At 46.4% G+C, this 25,809-nt stretch overlaps 2 protein-coding genes across 9 annotated transcripts in view; both read left to right on the forward strand.

The window, feature by feature from the left end:
* LOC118703341 (CREB binding protein) overlaps window positions 1-4,518 on the forward strand; it is a 157,496-nt gene extending 152,978 nt beyond the window's left edge. For 7 of the 8 annotated variants that reach the window (XM_036410218.2, XM_036410219.2, XM_036410213.2 and 4 more), the window contains one exon: window positions 1,346-4,518. In XM_036410218.2, coding sequence (XP_036266111.1) covers window positions 1,346-3,478 — 2,133 coding nt within the window. In that variant the 3' untranslated portion in view covers window positions 3,479-4,518. The remainder of the gene's footprint in view (window positions 1-1,345) is intronic. The other variant, XM_036410215.2, reaches the window with a different exon arrangement.
* A 10,076-nt stretch (window positions 4,519-14,594) lies between these two features.
* The window catches only part of TRAP1 (TNF receptor associated protein 1), a 49,555-nt gene continuing 38,340 nt past the window's right edge, over window positions 14,595-25,809 (forward strand). Inside the window, exon 1 of the mRNA XM_036409838.2 lies at window positions 14,595-14,749. Coding sequence (XP_036265731.1) covers window positions 14,674-14,749 — 76 coding nt within the window. The 5' untranslated portion in view covers window positions 14,595-14,673. The remainder of the gene's footprint in view (window positions 14,750-25,809) is intronic.

Raw genomic sequence — 25,809 nt, forward strand, 5'->3', positions numbered from 1 at the left:
TTCACACATAAGAAGATTAACTCTTATTGATTGAGTTCCTGCCATGTAATCGCACTAGGTTCAACATCAGACATTCAGGATAAGAACAAGCCTGTCTCCCTTCGTTAAGCATGGTCTGGTCGTGACCACACTGAGCATGACAGTGACAGGACCCCCTTGGCAGGACAAGCTGATCTTCCTGGGAGTCAGCGAGCACTGACTTGTCCAGATGAGGAGACAACCGCAGGCACTTATTTCCTGTGTTTCATTAATACTGGCTCTGTATCGGGCACATCCACAGTCCTCATGGTGCCAGAGCAGGAGCATGGAGAGAGCAGGAGAGGCATTGGCAGTGCTTTGATCCTTCCAGAACTTTGGTAACTCTTTTCCCTTGTCCTGGTTGGACCCAATGGCCATACCATACCGTACTGGCTCCCCTTGCAGAAGTTTTGTCCCGTGTGCAAAGGGGCGGGGTCTTTTTCTTGCATAGATGAGACCCTCACATGGGGTGAGCCAGGCTGTTTTGAGCCTTTCATCTCCCCACTGCAGACAATCATAGACTTCTCCCAGTCCAATGTTGGCCTCCAGGATGATCTCCACAGTCCTGCAGAAGTGGCTCTGTGATCTCTGAGGGGAAGAGCAGAGCCTTTGTAATGCCCTCCTCATTTTTATTTCCTACTTTTTCCAACCTCTGTTTGTTCTCCCTCTCATTTCCTACCGCTGGGATTTTCATTTCTTTACTATGAAAAGGTTATTAGTCCTGGCCATAGGGTTCCATTCTCTGCTCTAGCACCTGTTGTCTGTCTCCAGACATAGGTGGATTTTAGAAACTGAGGAGAGGGCCTTTCCCCCAGTGAAGGCCTCTTAGCTCCAGTGTCTTCCTGGACCGCCTTACAGAGCTCTGGGGATGTACTGAGGGCACCCAGTCTCTAGGAACTCATGTCAGTGGCATTTCAGATGCTCATGTGGCAGGCGTGTGGGAGCAAATGGGTGTAGCAACAGTCATTCCTTCACTGTCAGGCTTCCCAGGCCAGGCGTGGGAGTGGGATGACTGGGTGTGATTCCCAGGGTGCAGAGAAAGGAAGGAAAGGGGAGCCAGTGCCCACCAGTGTACTCGAAAGCCTTGGGTGGACATGAAGCACACACCATATGCATGGGTGAGCCTATGTACCTGCTCACAAGGTTGGGAAATGCAAGGGGGCCCTGGAAGAGTGTGGGTGAGGGCAAATAGATGGATCTCGTGGTCTTTGGAGCCTTTTGGGCTGTGGAGAAGTTCCCAGAAGTGAAGGTTCCAGGGGGTGGCTGGGATGTCTGGTAACGCTGGGCCACATGCTGATGCTAGCCTGACCCCGTTCTTTGTCTGCAGGACTATGACCTTTGCATCAACTGCTACAACACAAAGAGCCACACCCACAAGATGGTGAAGTGGGGCCTGGGCCTGGACGACGAGGGCGGCAGCCAGGGTGAGCCGCAGTCTAAGAGCCCCCAGGAGTCACGGCGCCTGAGCATCCAGCGCTGCATCCAGTCCCTGGTGCACGCCTGCCAGTGCCGCAACGCCAACTGCTCGCTGCCGTCCTGCCAGAAGATGAAGCGGGTTGTGCAGCACACCAAGGGCTGCAAACGCAAGACCAATGGAGGCTGCCCAGTATGCAAGCAGCTCATTGCCCTTTGCTGCTACCATGCCAAACACTGCCAAGAAAACAAATGCCCCGTGCCCTTCTGCCTCAACATCAAACACAAGCTCCGCCAGCAGCAGCTCCAGCACCGCCTGCAGCAAGCGCAGCTCATGCGCCGGCGAATGGCCACCATGAACACCCGCAACGTGCCTCAGCAAAGCCTGCCTTCCCCTACCTCAGCACCACCCGGGACCCCTACACAGCAACCCAGCACACCCCAGACACCACAGCCCCCGACCCAGCCCCAGCCCTCGCCTGTTAGCGTGTCACCAGCCGGTTTCTCCAGCGTGGTCCGAACTCAGCCCCCCACCACAGTGTCCACTGGGAAGCCCACCAACCAGGTGCCAGCCCCACCACCCCCCGCCCAGCCCCCACCTGCAGCGGTGGAAGCAGCCCGGCAGATTGAACGCGAGGCGCAGCAGCAGCAGCATCTATATCGGGTGAACATCAACAACGGAATGCCCCCGGGGCGCACAGGCATGGTGACTCCTGTGAACCAGATGGCCCCCGTGGGCCTGAATGTGCCCCGGCCCAACCAGGTCAGTGGGCCTGTCATGCCCAACCTGCCTCCTGGGCAGTGGCAGCCAGCACCCATCCCCCAGCAACAATCGATGCCGGGCATGCCCAGACCCGTGATGTCTATGCAGGCCCAACCAGCTGTAGCCGGACCACGGATGCCTAATGTTCAACCGCCTCGGAGCATCTCGCCCGGCGCCTTGCAGGACCTGCTGCGGACCCTGAAGTCTCCTAGTTCCCCGCAACAGCAGCAGCAGGTGCTCAACATCCTCAAGTCAAACCCTCAGCTGATGGCAGCTTTCATCAAACAGCGCACAGCCAAGTACGTGGCCAGTCAGCCCGGTCTGCAGCCCCAGCCCAGCCTCCAGGCCCAACCTGGCCTGCAGCCCCAGCCTGGCCTGCACCAGCAGCCCAGCCTGCAGAACCTGAATGCCATGCAAGCCAGCGGCCCGCGGCCCGGTGTGCCTCCGCAGCAGCAAGCAATGGGAGGCCTGAACCCCCAGGGTCAGGCCCTGAACATCATGAACCCGGGACACAACCCCAGCATGGCGAGTATGAACCCACAGTACAGAGAGATGCTGCGGAGGCAGCTGTTGCAGCAACAGCAGCAGCAGCAGCAGCAACAGCAGAGCAGTGCTGGCATGGCTGCAGGCATGGCAGGACACGGCCAGTTCCAGCAGCCTCAAGGACCTGGAGGCTATCCCCCAGCCATGCAGCAGCAGCGGATGCAGCAGCACCTGCCCATGCAGGGCAACTCCATGGGCCAGATGGCAGCTCAGATGGGACAGCTCGGCCAGATGGGACAGCCTGGGCTGGGCGCAGACAACACCCCCAACATTCAGCAAGCTCTGCAGCAACGGATTCTGCAGCAGCAGCAGATGAAGCAGCAGATTGGGTCTCCAGGCCAGCCAAACCCCATGAGCCCCCAGCAGCACATGCTCTCAGGACAGCCACAGGCCTCGCACCTCCCTGGCCAGCAGATGGCCACATCCCTTAGTAGCCAGGTGCGATCTCCGGCCCCTGTCCAGTCTCCACGGCCCCAGTCCCAGCCTCCACATTCCAGCCCATCACCACGGATACAGCCCCAGCCTTCACCACACCACGTCTCACCCCAGACTGGTTCTCCCCACCCAGGACTCGCAGTCACCATGGCCAGCTCCATAGATCAGGGACACTTGGGGAACCCCGAACAGAGTGCAATGCTACCACAGCTGAACACCCCCAACAGGAGTGCGTTGTCCAATGAGCTGTCCCTGGTTGGCGACACCACAGGAGACACCCTAGAAAAGTTCGTGGAGGGTTTGTAGCATTATGAGAGCATCACTTTTTTTCCCTTCATGTCCTTGGACCTTTTGTACTGAAATCCAAGCATCTAGGTTCTTTTTATTCCTGGATGGAACTGCTACTTCCAGGCCACGGAAGGGTAGATTGCTGTTTAAAGAAACAATACAAAGAATATATTTTTTTGTTAAAAACCAGTTGATTTAAATATCTGGTCTCTCTCTCTCTCTTTTTTTTTTGTTTGTTTTTTTTGTTTTGGGGGGAGGGGGGGTTGTTTGGATTTTTTGTCGTCATTGCTGGTGACTCATGCCTTTTTTTAATGGGAAAAACAAGTTCATTATATCCATATTTTTTATTTGTATTTTCAAGACTTTAAACATTTATGTTTAAAAGTGAGAAGAAAAATAATATTCAGAAACTGATTCTTGAAATAATGCAAGCTTATAATGTATCCCGACAACTTTCTGACGTTGCGGGAAGATTTTTTTCTATTGTGAACTCTGTGGGCGTTCTCCAAGTATTACCCCTGGACGATAGGAATTGGCTCCTACGTGCACACACATACACACCCACACACATCTATCTATACATACTGGCTTAAGCCAAACTCTTGTCTTGCAGATGTAGAAATTGTTGCTTTGTTTCTCTGATAAAACTGGTTTTAGACAAAAAATAGGGATGATCACTCTCTTAGACCATGCTAATGTTAATAGAGAAGAGCATTCTTTCTTCTATGTGAAACTTGAAATGAGGAAAAGCAATTCTAGTGTAAATCATGCAAGCGCTATAATTACTATAAATAAGAAAATTCAAGAAGATTCAATCACTGTATAGGATGGTAAAGTACCAACTCATTTCTTATATCATATTGTTAAATAAACTGTGTGCAACAGACAAAAAGGGTGGTCCTTCTTGAATTCATGTATATGGTATTAACACTTAGTGTTCGGGGTTTTTGTTAATGAAAATGCTGTTTTCAACATTGTATTTGGACTATGCATGTGTTTTTCCCCCCATTGTATATAATGTACCGCTTAAAATTGATATAAATTACTGAAGTTTTTAACATGTATTCTGTTCTTTAAGATCCCTGTAAGAATGTTTAAGGTTTTTATTTATTTATATATATTTTTGGAGTCTGTTCTTTGTAAGACATGGTTCTGGTTGTCTGCCCGTAGAGGAGGCGGGTGGGCGAAGTCCTAGTAGTCAGCAGATGGCAACAGGGCTCAACCGAGACCTTGAAGGTTCTTTCCAATGACCGAGTCAGTCAGCTCAGTGATGGCTATACATATTCAATGTTCACGAAGGAACTTCACCCACAGAGTTAGGGACACAAATGGGTCAGAAAAAGTACTTTGCCTCCTGTCCACCATCCCTCTCTTAGTCACCCCACCCCAGCAACCCTAGGGAGGTTCCTGCATTTTTTTTTGTCCCACCCACTCCCCTTCCTGTATACTGATCTCAATCCCAGAATTGATGCAAAAGGTGCTTCAGGGAGTAGAGGGCGGTTTCTGCGGCTCCCCCCTCTCCCCCCCCGCATTCTTTGTTCAATGGGGGAGGATGCCGCTATGCAATATGTCCTGCACAGCCTCCAGCACTGGGCTGAACAGGCATAGCTTCGGCCCTTCTTTCCCCACCCTCTAGAAATAGTGAAGTGCAGCCTCTAAGCCCTGGATACCAGCCTTGCTATGGGGAGAAAGGTCTCCAGCTTTTGGGATACTTGCACTCAAGCACCAGTTGGTCCCTCCCCTCTGTCCAGTTTCAGATTACCTTATTGAGAGGGTGACACTAGAGTTCCTGAGTGCTGTAAAAATCCCATCTGAGAGGACAGCCACCACCCAGAGAGCTGAAGTTAGTCCTCTAGGTTATGCTCCTTCCGGGGCACTGGTGAGCTGAGTTCTGTCTCTTATCCCTTGCCCCCCCACCCAGAGAGTGGTCTAGATCAGGAGCTGTGTTAAATTTTGAAATTGTTGCCCAAATAGCTTTTGTTTGGGCCCTTTATTTACAGAAATATTTTCAAAACACTTGATTCGGGAATCTAAATTTGAGGAATTTAAGAAATTTGTTTTAGTACAGAGTTTACTTAGAATCTTGGGTTTTACTTAGAATATTATAAATTAAGTCAAGTAAGAATAAGATCATGTAGCACCACCAACCCACATCTTCACCCTTTCCAAGGGAGAAAGTAAGGACATGGCCCTCTAGTGGCCGTCTGGCCATCTTTGCTCAGCTTGCCCCCTTCCTGCACCATTGATGCTCTTTTCCCCCCTATTGGAAAGCCCTGACCCCATGTTCAGACAGGAAGGGGTGAGCCATCTGGGGCCCTAGGAAGGCGGCTCCACGCCCAAACTCTGGATGTGCAGCCTTTTAACAGTGGGAGGCATCTTTTTCAGGTGATCCTGGAATCCAAAACTGGACCGACCTCATCTTGGAGTCCACGTCCCTGCAATCCAGATGCCAAAGGATGCAGCTGAGGGTGTGGTCTGTGGGTGCCCATCCTGCACTTGGCGTATGGAAATGTCTGTAAGAGCTGGGAAGCCCGGATGCTGTGTCTCAATGCTGTATACTTAGGAGGAGAAGAAAACAGTCCTATATTTGTGATCAAAAAGAGGAAACTTGAAATGTGCTGGTGTTTATAATAAAAGCTGGTAAAACTGCTTGGATTCAAAGATGGTTCCAGTTGGCTAATGACCCTTAGAATTAGCTTAGCTAATCAGGAAATGACTGGAAGGGTTTGGTTGAGTTTATCTTAGTGTGTTTTTTACTATGTTTTTGAGAATTTGGCATGTTAAAAGCAGGAATTGAATGCAACCTCTAGAAAGGCTTCAATTTTTAAGATCTCTTGCTGAAGACACATAACTTTCTCCTTTGATTGCTATAAGATGAAACCAAAGATGATTTAAGCCAAACAGAGCTTTTATCTCTGCATAGGAGAATGGACTCCTCTGGAAAAGGCAAGTCCTTTGATGAAGGAGCTGAGTTCTAGGAAACAGTCATTGTTCATAGTCTTTACTCAAGATCAGTGCTGGGAAGTAGACATTGCAGCGATGTCACCTTGGCTAATGGATGTGAGGAGCATGTAGGAATGGTGACAAAACCCATTTGGGATCATAAAGCCACAGTGTACCTTCCCAGAATGTCCCATGTTCATTCCACTGCATGACGGGTATGTTCATTGTGGAGAGTATGGGTCGGTCAGTTACACCAAATTGGAGTGAATGTAGCACCAGGCTAACAGGCTAGCCTGAGTAGATGGTGTTTTCATTGTGCTCACACCTTCTAGCGAGAACTTACTAGGAACTATTGACCATGATGCCGCTAGAATTACTTCACTAAACCAAAAAAGTCAAAGGGTGCTGACAGCTTAGAACACTTTGGTTAAGGAAATGGTACAAGTGGTTGGAGGGGATTCGGAGGAGACAAGATCTAGTCGTAGGAAGCATGGGCCTGAGGCTTCTGTGAGGCTGGGAATCAGTATTGACAGTGTGGTGGTACTTGGGCACCAGGCTTCGGCCTTAAGTGAGCTTCCTAAACTCTGCTTTCTTGTCTGCTTTCTATACTGGGTAACAATGCTGTTTAACATTATCAACTCCTTTGCCCTGGCCAGGAAGCAGGAGAACGGAGACAGTAACTTACCTGAGTTCATGAGCAGCAAGGGCAGACATGGGCCCCCAGCCATGTTCCTGTGCCCAAAAGGAGCTTTTCCTCCTGGCCTTGGAAATTGTCCTGCATGTCTGCTTCCCCTCCATATTCCACAGATTCACCTTGAACCCACTTTGGGGAAGTGAGGACAGAACATTGTAACCCCTCAAAAGTCACAGTAAATGGTAACTAACAGTCCTTAGAAAGAACTACCTCTGTGAGACTCAGACTGCCTGTATCTAGTGCCCACTGGTTCACTGGCATCACAGAAAAAGAAATGTCGACAGTGTTGGTAAACTAAAAAAATCCTCAAGGGAGGTAGTGTGGTTTTCAGAATATTCCAAGTGATGGTCCTTCAGGAAAATGTCCAGAGAGGACAATTTTGGGAAGGACTGAGGGTTGTGCCCCCAGCTCCTGCCAGCATGAGCAAGGCTGCCAGACACCCTGCGCCAGGCCCCTTCCTTCTCTCCGACCCCACCCAGGACCCTTCATTCACATCTGGGCACAGGCTGCGGGCCCACAGGAGGGGAAAGTTATTTGATGTGCTGCTGCACAGTGAGTGGCAGGAGGTCTGTTGATGAAGGGAAAGTCTTAGGGACCAGATGCTGGCACCATGGCTGTGTTCCCTTAACTACATGTAGAGAAGGCGCAGTGGGCCAGGGAGTCCTTCAGAGTCAACAGGCTCAGCAGCCAGTACTGGTGTCACCAACGGGAGTAAGAGCTCTGCAGGCAGAAGCATGGAGAACTCTCCGCGTTTTAAGGGACGCCCTTCCTCACTTGTTCTCTCTAGACGTTTGAGTTCAAGTAAGCAGGCTTTCTCAAGGCACTGAGTTTGTCCCCTCAGCAAGCATCCATTGAGCAGATCCTAGGTTATGAGGTACAGTCTTTGGAGAACTCGGTAGAGACAGACAACAAATGGAGGAAGGTGCTAGATGGCCTTAGAGCTCAAAGCAGGGCACAGAACCCAGTTTGTGTTGAAAATAAGGACAGTGTCTCTTAGGGCCAAGAATTGCCAGTGTTCCATAGTTTAGGATACACATTCTCCTTAGCATTCCTTAGGACAGTGCTTTCTCAGCTCTAATGTCACATGAATTATATGGGTTCTTGCGGGGGTGGTGGGAGGGGGTGAAGGAGGCTGAGTTTCCAAATCCAGCGGTCCCAGCTGAAGCTGCTGGCCCTCAGTCTATACTTTGAGAAGTAAGGCTACAGGGTACCATGGGAAAAAATTCTTGACTTTGAAACTGCCTTACTTCATCTCAATGTTCACAATAAACGTGGTTTTAGGGGCTGTGGTCAGCAAACTGTGGCTCGCGAGCCACATGCGGCTCTTTGGCCCCTTGAGTGTGGCTCTTCCACAGAATACCACGGCCTGGGCGAGTCTATTTTGAAGAAGTGGCATTAGAAGAAGTTTAAGTTTTAAAAGTTGGGCTCTCGAAAAAAATTTCAATTGTTGCACTGTTGATATCTGGCTCTGTTGACGAATGAGTTTGCCGACCACTGCCCCAGCAGAAGCTTTCAGGAATAAATGCAAGGAAGAGGTTGCTGCCTTCTCCACCCTGCCTTCCCCAGAACCAAAGTTGCTCAGAAAAGGCCTGGCCAGTGATATTTCATAGTTGTCTAGACTCAGGTCTGTTTTCCATTTATCACGCTGGACAGGAGACTGGGAGCCATCAAGAATGGCCTCTCCTGCCCCGCCTGCAGGGAGCACAGACATTGTTCACTGTGGAAGGGCCCCGGAAGGAGGCGTTGCCCAGGGTCACCTGGCTATTGGGTGGCCAAGGGAGTTCCCTAGTGGGGCCTGGACTGACTGCCAATCTGTAGAAAATAAACGGAGAAAGGCCTCAGGTTCACTCACCCCTGAATGTGTGGGGTCTGAGCAGTCAATGTGTGACATTCCCAATGTCCTTGATGGTGGAATTAAAAGTGGCCACTAGTAATGCAGAATGAGCAGTTTGGGGATAAAGTTTGGAGTTATCCAGTGAAATTAAAAATGCTCTGGTAAGTTCCGGGCCAGGTCCTGCTAAGTGGCTGCACCTGCCTCTATGAAGGGCCAGAGGTCTTGCTTCTGAGCCAATCTCACGGTTTGGCAAGTGTGAAAGTGGGGGTCAGGGCTTGGGTTCCCACCAGATGTAGCCATGCTGCTATGGAAGATCTCTGAAGTTGGCAGGGGACTGGCATTCATCTAACATAACGAGATACAGTAAAACCTCAGTTTCAGAAGTCTCCCATCTCCAACAGTTCAGTTCTCGACCAAGTTCTTCGTGGAAAAAATGTGTTGGTCTTTGACAAAACCTTTTCATGATGATACATCAGCGTGACAAAAATCGTCTCTCAGGCCACGGAGGAGAGAATGCAGTCAGTTTACTGGTAAACCGTGAGTTGTTAGCATATCAGAAATTTGCCAGCTTCTGTTGCTAGTAAAATGGACGATTAGCACAAGTTTAAAACATGAAGAGACCATCAAGAGCGCTAATGTTGGCCCTGGCCAGTGTGGCTCAGTTGGTTGAACATCATCCCTTGCAACAAAAGATTGCTGGTTTGATTCCCAGTCAGGGCACATGCCCAGGTTGTGGTTTGGTCCTGGTTGGGGCACCTATGGGTTGGGGCATGTATGGGAGGCAACTGATCAATCTTTCTCTTTCTTCCTTTCTAAAAAAAAAAAATCAATAAAAACATTTTTTAAAATGTGTGCTAATGTCGCTAAGGGTGTAAAAGAAACAATGATCACAGGCAATTGAAGAGGTAGAAAAAACTCGGAGAAAAGCAGTTAGCCAGGGACAGCATGTAAAAAAGTGAAGATGCTGCATACTGGCTGACTGAACCACATCCTGGAACCAGGTGCTGGAAGGGATTCCTTTGAGGCTAGTAGGGGGTGGCCAAGAAGTGTTTGTTTATAGATTAAACAGCACACTAGACATGTACTGTATATAGTAAAGGTTAAAACGGAATTATTTGTGGGTCTGGAACAAATTAATTCAATTTACATGATTTCATGGGAGAAAAATGATTCAGTTTTTGAACAAATCGCTTCTCAAACAGCCTTCCCGAATGAATTCAGTTTAAGAACGGAGGTTTCACTGCAGTTATTAAGAGAACCAACAAAATACTAGGTTTCTGAGTTCCTTCTATGCTGAGTTGGCGTCAAGGTCCTACAGAGGATAAAAAGGACTTTAAGGAACGTGCAAAACTTTGCAGGTGCCACCTGGCCATTAGTTGCTTCTCTGGATTTGAAGGTGTTGATGCCTCAGAAATCTAGAGACAGTTACTACCTCTGAAGCTGTGGCCAGAGGCCTCCAAGCTGCAGCTGCCCGTCTCCCAGACCAGGGCTGCATCTGCAGGGGAAACCCTTGCTCCTGAGGCCTAAGCACTAAGACAAGACAATTGTACAATAGCTTTCAGACAACACCCAGCACCTGCAGGACTGTTGGGGAGTTTCTCTTCTTAACATGCCTACTTTTTAGCTTCAAAAAGTAATCTGCCTGCCCAACCTGTGTGGCTCAGTGGTTGAGTATTGACCCCTGAACCAAGAGGCCATGGTTCGATTCCAGGTTGGGACACTGATCCCCAGTAGGGAGCATGCAGGAGGCAAACGATCAATGATTCACTCTCATCATTGATGGTTCTATCTCACTCTCCCTTCTTCTCTCTGAAATCAATTTTTAAAAAAAGTAAACAACTTTAGAGGATCCATGAAATTGGGGGGTGGAGGATGAGGAATCACATCATTCCTGAGACCTTTCCAGGCCAAGAAATATTCTTCAGCTTGGAGCCTTTTCCTCCTCTAGGAAAACACAGTACATTGCCTCCTGAGGGGAGGAGTTTGTCCAGGAATTGGTGCCTTGAACATATAAATGAAAAAGGGAGGCAGGCCAAAACCAATATGGCTCAGTGGATGGAGCGTCGGTCTGCGGACTGAAAGGTTCCTGGTTTGATTCCGGTCAAGGGCATGTACACTGGTTGCAGGCACGTCCTGCAGGAGGCAGCTGGTTGATGTTTCTCTCTTATCAATGTTTCTAGCTCTCTATCCCTCTCCCTTCATCTCTGTAAAAAATCAATAAAATATTTTTTTTTAAATAAAAACAAAAGAAAAAAGGGAGGCAGTTGAATTTGTTTTTTTCTTTGCAGTGGGCATTGTCTTTAAATTGTGGTAAAATATACATAGTATAAAATGTGCCATCTTAATCACTTCTTAAATATACAGTTTAGTGGTATTAAGTACATTCATATTGTTATGCAACCATCACCACCATTCTCTCCAGAACTCTCTTCATCTTGCAAAACTGAAACGTTGTCCACATTAAACACTGTATACCCTTTCCCCCTTCCCCAGCCCCCATCTTTCTACTTTCTGTCTTTCTGAATTTGATGACTACCTACTTCATGTTAATAGAACCCTATGGTATTGTGTTTTTGAGACTGGCTTATTTCACTGATTATAATGTTCTCATGGTTCATTCATGTTGAAGCATGTCTCAGTTTTCCCAAGTCTGAATAATATTACATTGTATGTACAGACCATGTTTTGTTTATCCACTCAACCAACAATGGACACTTGGTTTGCTTCTACCTTCTGGCTCTTGTGAATAATGCAGCTGACATTTTTTATATGACCCTCAGCTCACCCAAGGGGGGTAAGATAGTGACTTTTGTGTGTGTGTTTTGTTTTTAATTTTTGTTTGTTTGTTAATTCTCTCCTGAGGATTTTTTTCTATTGATTTTTTTTTAGAGAGTGGAAGGAAGGGGAAAGACAGAATCATTGATGTGAAAAAGACACATCAATTGGTTACCTCCTACATGCGCCATGACTGGGGGCCAGGGATTGAGCCCTTGACTGAAATTGAACCTTCAAAAGCCTTCATTCTGTGGGCCGACACTCTAACCACTGATCAAACCGGCTAGGGCGAAGGCAGTGACTTTTAGAGAAGGATGAGCAGCCTTCTAGAGGCCACAGTGGTGGTGAGGAGACCCAGCAGGGGTGCGGGGCTTTCCCCCTTTCTCCCCTCTCCTCTCCTGCTCTCCCTAAGCCAGCCTCCAGTCTCCATCAATTCAAGTATATCTGCATCTAATTATTTTTCCCTTCTTCCATTTTCCTTGTGTGCACAGGGGCTGAAATCTGCACACCTGAAGACTCCCCTCTGATAACTCCATCAAGACTTGACTTGGGCCGAAACTGGTTTGGCTCAGTGGATAGAGCATCGGTCTGCGGACTGAAAGGTCCCGGGTTCGATTCTGGTCAAGGGTATGTACCTTGGTTGGGGGCATATCCCCAGTAGGGGTTGTGCAAGAGGCAGTTGGTCGATGTTTCTCTCATCATCGATGTTTCTAACTATCTCTCTCCCTTCCTCTCCGTAAAAAATCAATAAAATTAAAAAAACAAAAAAAAAAACAAAAAGACTTACTTGGGCCAAAACCGGTTTGGCTCAGTGGATAGAGCGTTGGCCTGTGGACTGAAAGATCCTGGGTTTGATTCTGGTCAAGGGCATGTTCCTTGGTTGCCGGCACATCCACAGTAGGGGGTGTGCAGGAGGCAGCTGATCAATGATTCTCTCTCATCAATGTTTCTAACTCTCTATCCCTCTCTCTTCCTCTCTGTAAAAAATAAAGTATATTTTTTTAAAAAAAGACGACTTGGATTCCTGGTCACCTTAAAAAACCACACTTCCCCGGGCTACTAGAGGACACAAAAGACAAAGATCTGTGGCTGAGGGTGTGTTTCTTAAGGCCACAGGGCAGGAGAGGACAGAAGGCCCTGGTGTGTCTGGAACCTGGGAGGTTTGCCTCCACAGAACCTGGGTCCTGCTGGTCCTGATCTGAAGCCTTGGCTTCCTTCTTCCCTTTGCCAAATACCACTTCCCTTTCCTGAAACAGAAGGGCTCTCCAAGCTATTGTAGATCTACTGTCCCTATAGACCAGTGGTTGGCAAACCGTGGCTCGCGAGCCACATGTGGCTCCCGAGCTGTGGTTTGCCGCTCTGTTGACTAATGACTTTGCCGATCACTGAACTAGACTAAATGTTACCGTGTAGTTGGAAGCTGTGAGGATTAGGCAATTGTGGCATATTGTGTGCACAGAGGTTAAGGGTAGTATAAGACAGTGCGCAAACTCAGTCAACAGAGTGGCAAACCTCGGCTCGCAAGCCGCATGCGGCTCGCAAGGCGAGGTTTGTGGACCCCTGCTACAGACCAATGCATCAGGGCTCACAAAAGATGGTTTCCACCCGGCCATTGTAGTGCAGTGGTGGAGTGTCCATCTATGAACTAGGAAGTCACAGTTAGATTCCTGGTCAGGACACATGCCTAGACTGGGCAGTGGGCTTGATCTCCAGCAGGAGGCAACCAATCAATGATTCTCTCTCATCATTGATGTTTCCATCTCTCCCTCACCCTTTCTCTCTGAAACCAATAAAAATATTTTTTATTTATATAAAAAAAGATGATTTCCTGAGTGGAGTGAACAACTAATGAAATGTGAGGCTGAGACCCCTGAATTCCCTTGCAGAGTAGCTGAGTGGTATCTTGGGAATGGCTGAGCCTGGGACTGGCTTGGTAGTCTGCAGTGTGGTGAGGGAGGGAGGGAGACAGGAGACAGGTTATGCAGGGTCTGGAGAGGTTTGGAATTGCTGATTAGTGTGGAGGGAAACCACTTGAGGACCCTGATTGAGAGGGAGGTATAGGGGTGGGGAGGAGTTAGGTAGGAGTCTTCAGGTGAGAGAACTTCCTGGTCTCCCATTCAAATCTCTCCACTTCTTATACCTTCTCAGTTGCTTAAGTCTGGAACCTGAGGGTTATCCTTGACGCCTTCCACCTGGAAGTGCTCCCTGACACATCCCCTCTGATGACCCAACGAGGTCCAAGCCCCGGGGAGGATGCTGTACTTTGCTGCTTGACTGTGGCAGTGAGTACTTTTTTGTTTGCTTGTTTTAAGGAGAAAGGCAATTTTACTCTTTCACGAAAAAATATATATACATATTCCTGGCAGTGAGTCTTTGGTGTGCCTGAAGTCATTTGGGGAGCCGCCTGGCTTGGAACTCTGTGAGAAAGGGAGTTGGCCTGAATCCCCAACAGGACTCTTACCTCCACAGGGTGAGAGAAATGGAACGAAAAAATAGCCCAGTTTGGCCGGTGGGGCTTGGCTCCTGAGTTCATGTCTTGATGTAGACAAATCAAGCCTAAAATTCTCCCTTTCGCTTCTTTTAGGAAGGTGGCCCGCCTAAAAATGTGGACTTTGTAAATCGCCTGGCACTTGTTAACTGGTTCTGCCCCGGGGCCGTCCTTTCAGACCCTCAAGGCTGGGGCAGCACCTGCCCCATGTCAGGGATGCACAAACCGAGGCCCCGCCGGCCGGGAAGTGCCCGGGGCAGCGCCGCACTCGGCCCGTTGCCCTTGACAACACGACGCAAGGTCACGGAGGTCTCGCCCCGAGGCCCGGACTGTCTCGCGCGTCCCTCGGAATCCCCGGCTGCCAGCCGGCGCACGCTGCGCACGCCCCCCACGCGCGGCCATGACGTCATCACGCGGCGCCGGAGGAAGGCCTCGGTCCCGGCGCGCGCAGCTGCCCGGGGCACCTGGTTGGGACAGACATGGCGCGCGAGCTGCGGACTCTGCTGCTGTGGGGACGCCGCCTGCGAGCGGCGGCGCTGGCGGCCACGCCGGGAGGTGAGGGCGACCGGACCGGCGGGCGGGACGGGATGCACCGGGGCTCCGAGGCCGTTTCGCCCTCCGTGAGAGGCGCGCGGACGGCACCCCTCGCGCGGCGTGGGTGACAGGTTTACTCGCCCAGCGCCGGGCGGTGACCACAGCAGGGGCTTCTCCTCGTGCCGGGCTGAGGCGAGGGGCCCTTGGGTTCCTCGTTCGGGAGCCGAAGGCAGTTCCGGGAGTGCAACCCAAGGAACGTGTGTGTGCTGGGAGCGGACTTCACCGGTCCCTTCGTTGCGCTCCTCTTCCTCCCCGCATCCAACTTTTACACACGAGGAAGGCGTTAACCCCGAGTGCCACTCCGCCCCACGGTGCCCGGCGGCGGTCCGAGCTGAGGGCCGGCCCCCCGGGCCTCGCGCCGCCTTTCGGAGGGCCCGGGGCTGTAGGTGCTGAAATAAAGGGTGGCCGTGATCTCTGCCCCTCCCTCGGAACTAACCACGGCGACCGTGTTGGCTTTCGTTCCAGGCCCTGCACCACTGCACACACATAACTAGATTTGTCTAATCATTTGTACGTAAAGATGTCTAAACCATATATACATTGTGCTAGGATTTTTTAAAATATGTTTTGGTTGATTTAGAGTGAAAGGGACTGGGTGGGTGGGGGGGGGGATAGAAATGTCAATGAGAGAGAAGCATCCATTGGCTGCCTCCTGCACGCCCCCCACTGGGAATCGAGCCAGTAACCTTGGGGTGCATGGGAGGACGACCAACCAAGCCACACTGGGCAGGGCTACAGAATTTTTGTTTTAAAGCTCCCAGCATGGCCTACACATATTTTTATAAGTATGCACCATCTACGACTTTCCAATATTAAGGACAAATTATCGTTTACTTAATATTATCCTATTAATGGACGTTATTCAGATGATTTCCGGGATTTTTCCCCCCTGTGTTTTTGTTATTATAATTCTGTGTTATTATAATTTTGTTATTATAATTCATATTATAATATGTTTGTGGTTTTTAAATATATATATTTTTATTGATTTCAGAGAGGAAGGAAGTGGGGGGGGTGAGAAACATCAATGATGAAAGAGAATCATGGATCGGCTGCCTCCTGCAACTCCCTCACTGGGGATTGAGCCCACAACCCGGGCATGTGCCCTTGACCGGAATTTTCATTTTTGCTCGTTAACTAGTTTATCAACAAATATATTTTGAATGCCTTCTGAGATGTCAAAGATGTTAGCCTGCTGACAAGGTCATAGGTTAGTGGGAGCACATGGCTTCCAGGCAGTGTGTACACAATGGAGGCATGTGTGGTCATGGTTGACTGTTTGACTATGTTTTACAGACGAGAGGACATATGGGCCAAATGTTGAAAATATCAGGTGCAGGGAAAGGAGGTGCCTCTGAATAATTTGGTTTGACAGGAAGCTAGGAGTATGTGGGAATGGGAGTGAATGAGGCTAAAAATTATGGTCTTTCTCGTTTGTTAGATGTAAACTTGTGGGAAGGGATCACATCTTTCTGTTATCACGATAGTCACAGTGCCAGACTTGGGCCAGTATTTGGAGAACCCAGCTGTAATCACTGAGGTCCAGGCACACCTGACTGACTACACTTTTAGGACCAGGTGGCTGATTACAGATAATGTCCTTCCCCTGTGAGTCTTCAGTTGACTGGTAGTTGGGAACTAACAGTATTACAACCAACAAGAAATGAAATTCCTTCCCAGTGAAATGTACATTCATTACAGGGAGTAGGGATATGGAAACCTGAGTTACCTGGTGCTGGGGAGTGAGTTTCACCTTGACCTTCTCAGTGCAGTAATTATGGGAGTACTTACTCCTGATCCTACTCTGCCACGCTAACTGTTGGTCTGCGTCTCTGACAGGGGTTGGACCTCCTTGGATGCTGTGTATTGGATGGAGTTGTAGGCATGTAGGAGAGTCTTTATTGCTATTTCTACTAAGGAGCCATTAGACGAAACAGTCTAGTAAAGCAGTCCTTGCTAATACAGTAGCAAACACGGGAGCCATCCTAGCAAAAACAGCCAATACCAGCTCGTCGCTAATACATCTTTCCCAGAACACAGCCCCAAACTGGCTGGTGAGTAACATTCTTTATACTTACACAGAAGCGACTTCTTGCCAAAATAGAGACATTGTTCTTTTGGGTTATATAAAAGGGTACCCCTTTTGCAGTGTATAAATTGTTGCATCCTTGCTTTTGCACTGGTGGATAGTAAATTGGCCTTGAATACTTTGATTAGGATTCCTGTGCTCAGAGTGACCTTGAATATCTGGTGTACTCTGGACAGGGTTCCTATATTTTGAAAATGAAATGTTGGTACTAAAAGTATAAACTTCTGGAGGTCCAAAAAAGTATCAGACATAATTGATTTGCCAGTGGACAGATAAGAAAGCTCCCACTTTTTCTTTCTTTTTTTGTTTTTGTTTTTGTTTTGTTAATCCTTACCCAAGGATGCATATTTTCCCCCCCAATGATTTTTAGAGAAAGTGGAAAGGACTGAGGGAAGGAGTGGAGAGAGAAAAAGCAAAGAGAGAGGAAAAGAAAGAAGGAGAGAAATACTGATTACCTTCCACACACACCTTCACCAGGGCCGAGCATAAACTTGCAGCCCAGGTATGTGTCCTTGATCGGGAATTGAACTCACAACCCTTTGGTGTGCAAGCCAGTGCTCTAACCACCGTACCAGCCAGGGTGAGAAAACTCCATGTTAAAGAGCTACAACCCTAAACCCTGAAAAATCAACAGATTCAGTCTTCAAAAGCAAATGTAATTGTGTTGTAAAGCGGATAGACTATTTGAAACCAGTTTGGCTCAGTGGATAGATCGTTGGCCTGCGGACTGAAGGGTCCCAGGTTCGATTCTGATCAAGGGCCTGTACCTTGGTTGCGGGCTCATCCCCAGTGGGGGTTGTGCAGTAGGCAGCTGATCAATGATTCTCTCTCATTGATGTTTCTGACTCTCTCACTCTCTCTTCCTCTCTGTAAAAAAATCAATTTTTTATATATATATTAAAAAAGCAGATAGGCTAGTGGGTTGGTCATTTCATGTGTCTAGTTAATTACCATGACTATTACAGCCCCTGAGCCCTGATTGCTAATCTTTTGTTCTCAAGTTTGACGTTGCCAAATGAGATCACAAAGTAGCCAGGGTGGAACTGGTTGTTGCTCTAGTTAATGTCTTAAAGCTTTTTCCGACCTGTGTAAACTGGAACCTCCGCTGGAATTCTCTGCCTGGGAATGGAGAGTTGTAAAGTTGTAAAGTCGCAAGTCTCTCCAAGCACCAGACAGGTCAGAAGGTGAGGTTTTCCCTTTAGTTCGAGGGCTCAAGTATTGCAAGTTTACTTCCCGAAATGAACCCCACCCGGACTTCCCACTTAGTACTTTTATTTTTTAAACATAAAAATAAAAATAAAATATATACATTTATATTTATTGATTGATTTCAGAGAGGGAGAAACATCAGTGATGAGAGAAAATCATTGATTGGCTGCCTCCTGCACGCCCCCTGCTGAGGATCGAGCCTGAAACCCGGGCATATGCCCTGGACCCTAATTGAACCTGTGACCCTTCAGTCCACAGGCCGACACTCTATCCATTTAGCCAAACTGGCTAGGGCTTTTATTCTTTTGGTTAATTTATTTTGCTTATTACCTCTGCTCTCACTGTGGGTACATGCTGTTTAATTTAATTTCTATCCTCACACCTCTTGGCCTGCAGCCTTCTTATGAATTCGGGCAAATTCCTGGTGTTCCCAGGCTGTTCTTTTAGGGTGAAAGAGTAGCATTAGCTGGTCAGTTTCACATTCTCAGACAGCTATCTATGCTGCTGCGTAATAGGCTGTGACAGTGAAGGTTTGGTCTTTAACTTGGTCTTTAGCTTAGATTTGGAATGGCAATGGCCATCTGCTGGGGCTTAGGGCCAGTACCAGTGAAGCACGTGTGGCTTGGTTGCCTAAGAGGCCCTGGTGGACTTTAGCACGAGTGCATGAGAGCTTGGTTGAGTGTATGTGTGTTTGTGTGGGGTGGGGATGGGGGGGTGAGGGCTGAGAGCTGAGTTATCTCACCCATCTGCAAAAGATGAAACCAACCCAAATGTGATAGATTAGCAAAGACTTTATTAGTTACCAGCTGAACAGTTGGCCGGAACTAAGACAAAATAGAATCTCCAACTGTTTTTGCTACCCCTGGGCAAGAAGAGAGAGAATGCTGCTTGAAGGAAGAGGTGGGGGAAATTAGGTTGATGAGAAAACAGTGTAGGAAATAAACTTATTTCTCTCTCCCAAATATCAAGCACCAGGTCATAAACAGGGCAGAGGTGATTTCCATAAAGGAGGCTGTCACTATGGTTAGCAGTCTCGCCACAGCCCTGATTCAGGATCAATGAAATGTATTAAATTCTCACTCAAAGTGAAATGCTTTAGGTTCAGAGTCTGAGAGGATGTTCTTGAATTGCATTTTGGTGCTCTCAATGGCCAACTAGAATTGTTCTTAAACCCCATCCATATCTTCTTGATATGGAAGACTCATCTTTTCCTAGAATGCTGCTGTTGGCTTAGTCCACAAAGAAATTTTATAGCATTTAGTAGAGATAAATTTCAGTATGTTTATTTCTGGTATGGCTAGTTATTTCTGCTAAAGCCACTAAGAATTACCATGAAAGTTATGGCTTGGAGAGCCAGTCCAGTGTCTATTGGGGGAGGGGCTTATCTCCACCTGCTTTTCAACCAGGTGGATGCCCATAGATCGGTTAAATTGAATAGGTGTAGCTGAGTCATGGTGTAACTAATTTTAAAAGTGTGGCTGTGATTTAGCAGCCATATAACCAAGAAATGCAATTAGAATATTAAGAAACTAATGTTCAGCCCTGGCCAGGTGGCTCAGTTATGGGAGTATTGTCCCTTCTACCAAAAGTTGGGGTTCCATTCCTGCTCAGGGCATAAATCTGGGTTGTGGATTTGATCCCTGGTCAGGGCAGGTGCAGGAGACAACTGATTGATGTTCCTCCCTCACATAGAGCTTTCTTTCTCTCTCCCATCCTCCTTTCCTCTTCCTTCATCTTTCTCTAAAAACCAATGGAAAAATAGCCTCAGTTGAGGATTAAAAAAAAAGAAAAGAAATGGAAACTTATGCAAAAACCACAATGAAAACAGAAGACACTATTAAAAGGGACAGTTAAAATTTTTTTCATGTTAAGGCCCCGGCCGGGTAGCTCAGTTGGTTAGAATATTGTCCTGATACACCAAGATTGTAGGTTCAATCCCTTGTCAGGGCACATACAAGAATCAACCAAAGAATGCATAAATAAATGGAACAACAGATCAGTGTTTCTCTTTCTCTCCCTTTCCTTCTCCCCCTCTTCCTTCCTAAAATTAATAAAAATAAAAAGCAGAAGATTGTATAGCAATACTATTAAGAACAAATAGTGTGTGTGTGTGGGCGGGGGGATATAAAGGTTGAAGTCTTAGTGGAATTGGACTTATCAGGTAATGTGGCACCATGAGAGAGAAATAAATAAAGTGCATTACCATTGATTGTATTACTCACACATTGATATTCTAGCATTTACAGGGAATGGAGCAACTGAGTGGATTTTTCATGAAGCTTACTTTTAAAGTATAAAACATTTCATTTTTACCATTATGAATAAAAGTCTTTCTAAAACACTTAATCATTAAATAGACTATGACTGAACTCTTCTTTGATGTTTTCAGGGGAATATTATGAATGTTAATTTGCAATTCTCTGTGGTAATAAACACAGGCCCTCTGGGAAGTGAGGACTCTTGAAACTGCAATCTTGACCATTTCCGTCATTTTAACCTTCTTCTTTGGGCCTAAGCCAGCAGTCAGACATCCCTCTCTCTCGCAGTCCCAGGTTCTTGCAGTCTGGGACCCCTTGCTCCTTACCATCCGCCTATAGCGGAGGCAGGATAGGCTCACCACAGCTGTGCTGGCCAGCCATGAGCCTGGCTTCTGGCCGAGTGGCGCCACCCCCTCTCTACCCTGCCCCCATGGGAGCACATTGACCACCAGGGGCAGCTCCTGTGTTGAGCATCTGCCCCCTGGTGGTCATTGCATGTCATGGCGACCAGTCATCCGTCCGTCTGGTCAATTTGTATATTATAGAACATATATTTTTAAGAGTTTTTTGATTTCTAGAGAGAGGATGGGAGAGAGAGAGAGAAAAACATTGATGTGAGAGCGCAACATCAATTGGCTGCTTCCTGCACCCCCTACTGGGGATCAAGTCTGAAACCTGGGCATGTGCCCCTCACCAGGAATCAAATTGGCCACTTCCTGGTGCATGGATTACTCTCAACCAACTGAGTCACACTGGTCAGGATTATGATATTTTTAAAAAATATATTTTTATTGATTTCAAAGAAGGAGATAGATAGAAACATCAATGATGAGAGAGAATCATTGGGGATTGAGTTTGCAACCTATGCATGTGCCCTGACTGGGAATCGAACCCTAACCTCCTGGTTTATAGATTGACGGTTCTGCCAGGCTATGTCCTATATTTTGACCATTTGAGGGTACCCCTCCTTGTTACTTGTTTTGTTCCTTTGTATTCAAGGAGTTGATATTTCTTGATAGAGTGTAAGTGTAGCTTAGTAGAAAATTAGAACAAGTCCTGAAACATAATACAATTTAAGAAACAGTAAAAACTGAGTATACCAGTGGTAAGAACTTAGACATTTTTGAGGGAATACAAATTTTATTTGGTACATAGTGGAAAGTAAAGAACTTTTTGTCTAGAATGCTGATATTATTTTTAAAATTTTTAAATATTTTAATATATATTGTAGAAAGTATTACAGATGTCCCTGCCCCTCCCTCTCCTCATTGACCCCCCTGCACCCCTCTCCCACCCAATTCTTTTTTCTTTTTCTTTTTTTAATATATTTTATTGATTTTTCACAGAGATGAAGAGAGAGGGATAGTTAGAAACATCGATGAGAGAGAATCATTGATCAGCTGCCTCTTGCACACCCCCTACTGGGGATATGCTCACAACCAAGGTACATGCCCTTGTCTGGAATCGAACCCTGGACCTTTCAATCCGCAGGCCGATGCTCTATCCACTGAGCCAAACCGGTCCCGGTTCCCACCCAATTCTTACTGAGGTAATTGGTAAACTCAAGAAACAAAATGTTTGGGGAAATTTCAGATGTGAATAAATAGCTAATCTGTGGTATGCAGTCTATCTGAGCTGACTTACTGAAAATCAGAGAATTGAATGCTTACAAACGTAAAATATAGTAAATTAATTGGAGGTGTTCTGAGGGGAAAAGCTAGAGTCTGCATTCTAAAGTACTACTGTTTTTCTAATATAGTATTTATACGTTGTGGGAAAGCATTAATTCTGCTTTTCACTGATCTGGAAATACCATATTTTTCGGACCATAAGACGCTCCGGACCATAAGGCGCACCAGTTTTTAGAGAAGGGAAATGAAGAAAAAAAGATTCTGAAACAAATAGTGTCCTAAAATATTTTATGTGCATTAAAACCCAACATCACAGTCATAAACACATGTAATCAACCCTGTAAAGTAAACAGCAGCATTTAGAACCATTTTAGAGCCAGGCAAGCACACAGAGACCACACAGAGCCAGGCAAGTAAAAAAACTTTTTTTTAAAGTATATGTGTAGGCTATATTTGGACCATAAGACGCAGGGACTTTTTCCCCCCACTTCTGGGGGGAAAAAAGTGCGTCTTATGGTCCGAAAAATACGGTACCTTCAGTTTACAGAACTTTAAATTTACAAAGTAAACTTATTTTAAAAATATATTTTACAGAGCCTGAATCTTTAAACTTAGAAATGTGTTGGCTGAAATTAGATTAGTGAATTTCAAACTTTTTGGTCATGAACTCCCTGTAAGAAATGCATTCACACCATAACCTGCTATACGAGTAAATATATATTCAAATATGCATACATACTTAGCTGCAAGAGTTTTGTAAGTAACCTTATTATGCTAGGCATTCTTATACTGCTTTCATTTCATTAAAAATATTTTTGTTTAACCCACTGAATTGATTTCATATTCATTGGGTCATCAATCTTAACCTGTGGTCTGTGAAACACTTTATATGGCTGTAACTTCTGAGAAAATAATCATGTTTATCAAGGGCCTGTTCTGATGCTAAACAACAGACTTATCTATTTTGGGGGAGAGGGCAAAGGTTTACTGAAACTTCTACACAGTGTAGCAATGTCAGTTCATTAGCACAAACATGTGTGCCCACTGTGTGTCTGCCACTGCTCTGGTGGGCGCTGGGGGATGTCCTGGGACAAAACGGAAACATCCTGGCTCTCGGCACTGAGATGGAACAGGGTTGGATGCAGACAAGTAAATGCTGTGTGAACGTTGTGAGGTTGTATGAAGAAATCAAAGCAGAGGGGTTCCCACTAGAAATGGGGTGACCAGGGAGGGAAGGAGGTGAAGGTGTCTGGGAAGAGCATTTCAGGCAGAGAGGACAGCCTGTGTGAGGATCCCAGCTGGCATAGTGCAGGGACACACGGAGGCCAGGGCCGGTGCCGAGGCCGCTTGGAGAGGAGTCAGGCAGAGGAGTGTACCGCCTTCATCTAAGTGTCTCTGACTTCACAGGTTGAGATCTGGGCACCAGTAAGACTTGATTGATTGATTTGATTTTGAGAGAGAGAGAGAGAGACAGACAGACATCGATGTGAGAGTGAAATATTGATTGGTTGCCTCCTGCATGCACCCTGACCAGGGACCAGACCTGTAACCTTAGTATGTGATCTGACTGGGAATCGAACCCACAACCTTTCGGTGTAAAGGACAGTGCTCCAACCAACTGAGCCACACTGGCCAGGGCAAGACTAGGTATTAAGTTAAAGTTAAAGCTAACTTTTAGGAGTTTTTTGAGAAAAATCCTTTCTGTGTTTTTGTTATGTTTTTGTGTGTTGTTTTTTCTTTTAGGGAGAGAGAGGAAGGAAGAGGGAGAGTGAGAGAAACATCAGTGAGAGAAAACCATCGTTCAGTTGCCTCCTGCACGCCCCCCACTGGGGATGGAGCCCCATAACCCAGGCATGTGCCCTGACCAGGAATCGAATTGGCAACCTCTTGGTGCAGGGACAGAGCTCAACCCACTGAACCATACCAGCAGGGCGGTGGCTCCTCCTCCTCTTCCTCCTCTTCCTCTCCTCCTCTTCCTTTCCCTCTTCTTCCTCCTCCTTCCCCTCCTTTTAAATATATTTTTGTTGATTTCAGACAGGAAGGAAAAGGGAAAGAGAAACATCAATAATGAGAGAGAATCATGGATCAGCTACCTCCAGCACGCTCCGTACTGGGGATCGAGCCTACAATCTGGGCATGTGCCCTGACCGGGAATTGAACTGTGACCTCCTGGTTCATAGATCGACACTCAGCCGCTGAGCCACACCGGCCAGGCCAGTAGGGCTTCTTATACTTCCTTGGGGTTTGGTTCACATGGATGCACAGAGCACTCGGATTCCACTGTGTGGGCACCTCTCCTGATGGACATTTAGGATTTTTACAGGCTTTTTTGGGGGGGCCAGGAGGGAAGGGAGACATAGCATGTTTTATTTGTAAAATCACCTCCACATGAAAATTATATACAGATATCTTTTTAATTATACGAGAATATGCTACTTTGCTAAAAATAAAAATAAAAATACTTTTAACAATATATGAAACATTAGGTACTATCCCAAGCCATCTAGAAATTATTAGATGTGAATATGAGGTGGAATAGAAAAGTTCCAAAATCTATAATGATTGTTTTAAAAGCTAAACATAAAAGATGCTAAACAACAGACTTATCAAGATTGCCACACATACAAAAAAACAAACAAAAAGATCGCCACAGAATAACCTAGAACACAGCTACATTTATACTCTCATAGACTAGAGAATAAGGCCTTTTAAATAGAAGTGACTGATGGAATGGCTTCATTGAGGGGTACTGGAAGTATGGAATTCCAGGCAATCCAAATAGGCAAATGTTGGTTAAGTTCCAGGAAAGATCAGAATTGGCAGAGGGAAGATCTTTTTCGGACTTTGTGAGACTATTGTCAGTGGTGCTTCAAGTGATATCTAAAAAGGATGAGCTGGGAACAAGACACATTAAAGGAATTTTTCCAGCGACTACTTTGTGTATGATGGTATAGTGGAGAGCTAAATAAAAAATCACTCCATGGGCGAAATCCCACACTTTGGGACAAGGTAATTCCAACTCCTATCCCTTCTCAGTTATGTTGGTTACAGGACAACCAGTTCCCAAGACGCTGTCAGAATGCAGAAAGTGTACTTGACCAAGTAGAGTCAGTTCAGCCACAGCCCAGAACATAGAAGTACATGCCATAGATGCTGACTCTTTCTTAGAAAATGCCAGAATCACAGCACTGCCAGTAGTTTTTTCACACGTTCACCAGTGATAGCATAATGATATTTAAAAAATTTTTGTCAGTCTACTTTATTTTAAAATGCATTTCTTTAGTTATGAATGTGGTAAAACATTTTTTTTTCTATGATTCAAAGCTTTTATGTGCCAGTTTTTGGTATGAATTGCCCTTTTACTCTTGTGCTGTTTGCCTTTTTTCTTTTTTAAAAATATATTTTATTGATTTTTTTACAGAGAGAAAGGGAGAGGGATAGAGAGCTAGAAACATCAATGAGAGAGAAGCATGGACCAGCTGCCTCCTGCACATCCCTGATAGGAATCGAACATGTCCTTGACCGGAATCAAACCTGGGACCTTACAGTCTGCAGACCGACGCTCTATCCACTGAGCCAAACTGGTTTTGGCTGGCCTTTTTCTTATAGATGTATAAGTGATCTTGCTATATTAAGGAAACTAGCCCTCTGCCATGTGTTTCAGATTTCTCCCCCAGTGTGTTTGCATATTCATGTAATTTTTTTTGTACTTTTTGGTTATTGTTAGCTTTTTAATATTAAAACATTTAAAAATTTTAATTGAGCTATAACTGACATACAATAATATATTAGTTTCATATATATAATAATGACTCAGTATCTGTATATACTACA

This window comes from Pipistrellus kuhlii, unplaced genomic scaffold (assembly GCF_014108245.1).
Source record: "Pipistrellus kuhlii isolate mPipKuh1 unplaced genomic scaffold, mPipKuh1.p scaffold_m20_p_4, whole genome shotgun sequence".
NCBI lineage: Eukaryota > Metazoa > Chordata > Mammalia > Chiroptera > Vespertilionidae > Pipistrellus > Pipistrellus kuhlii.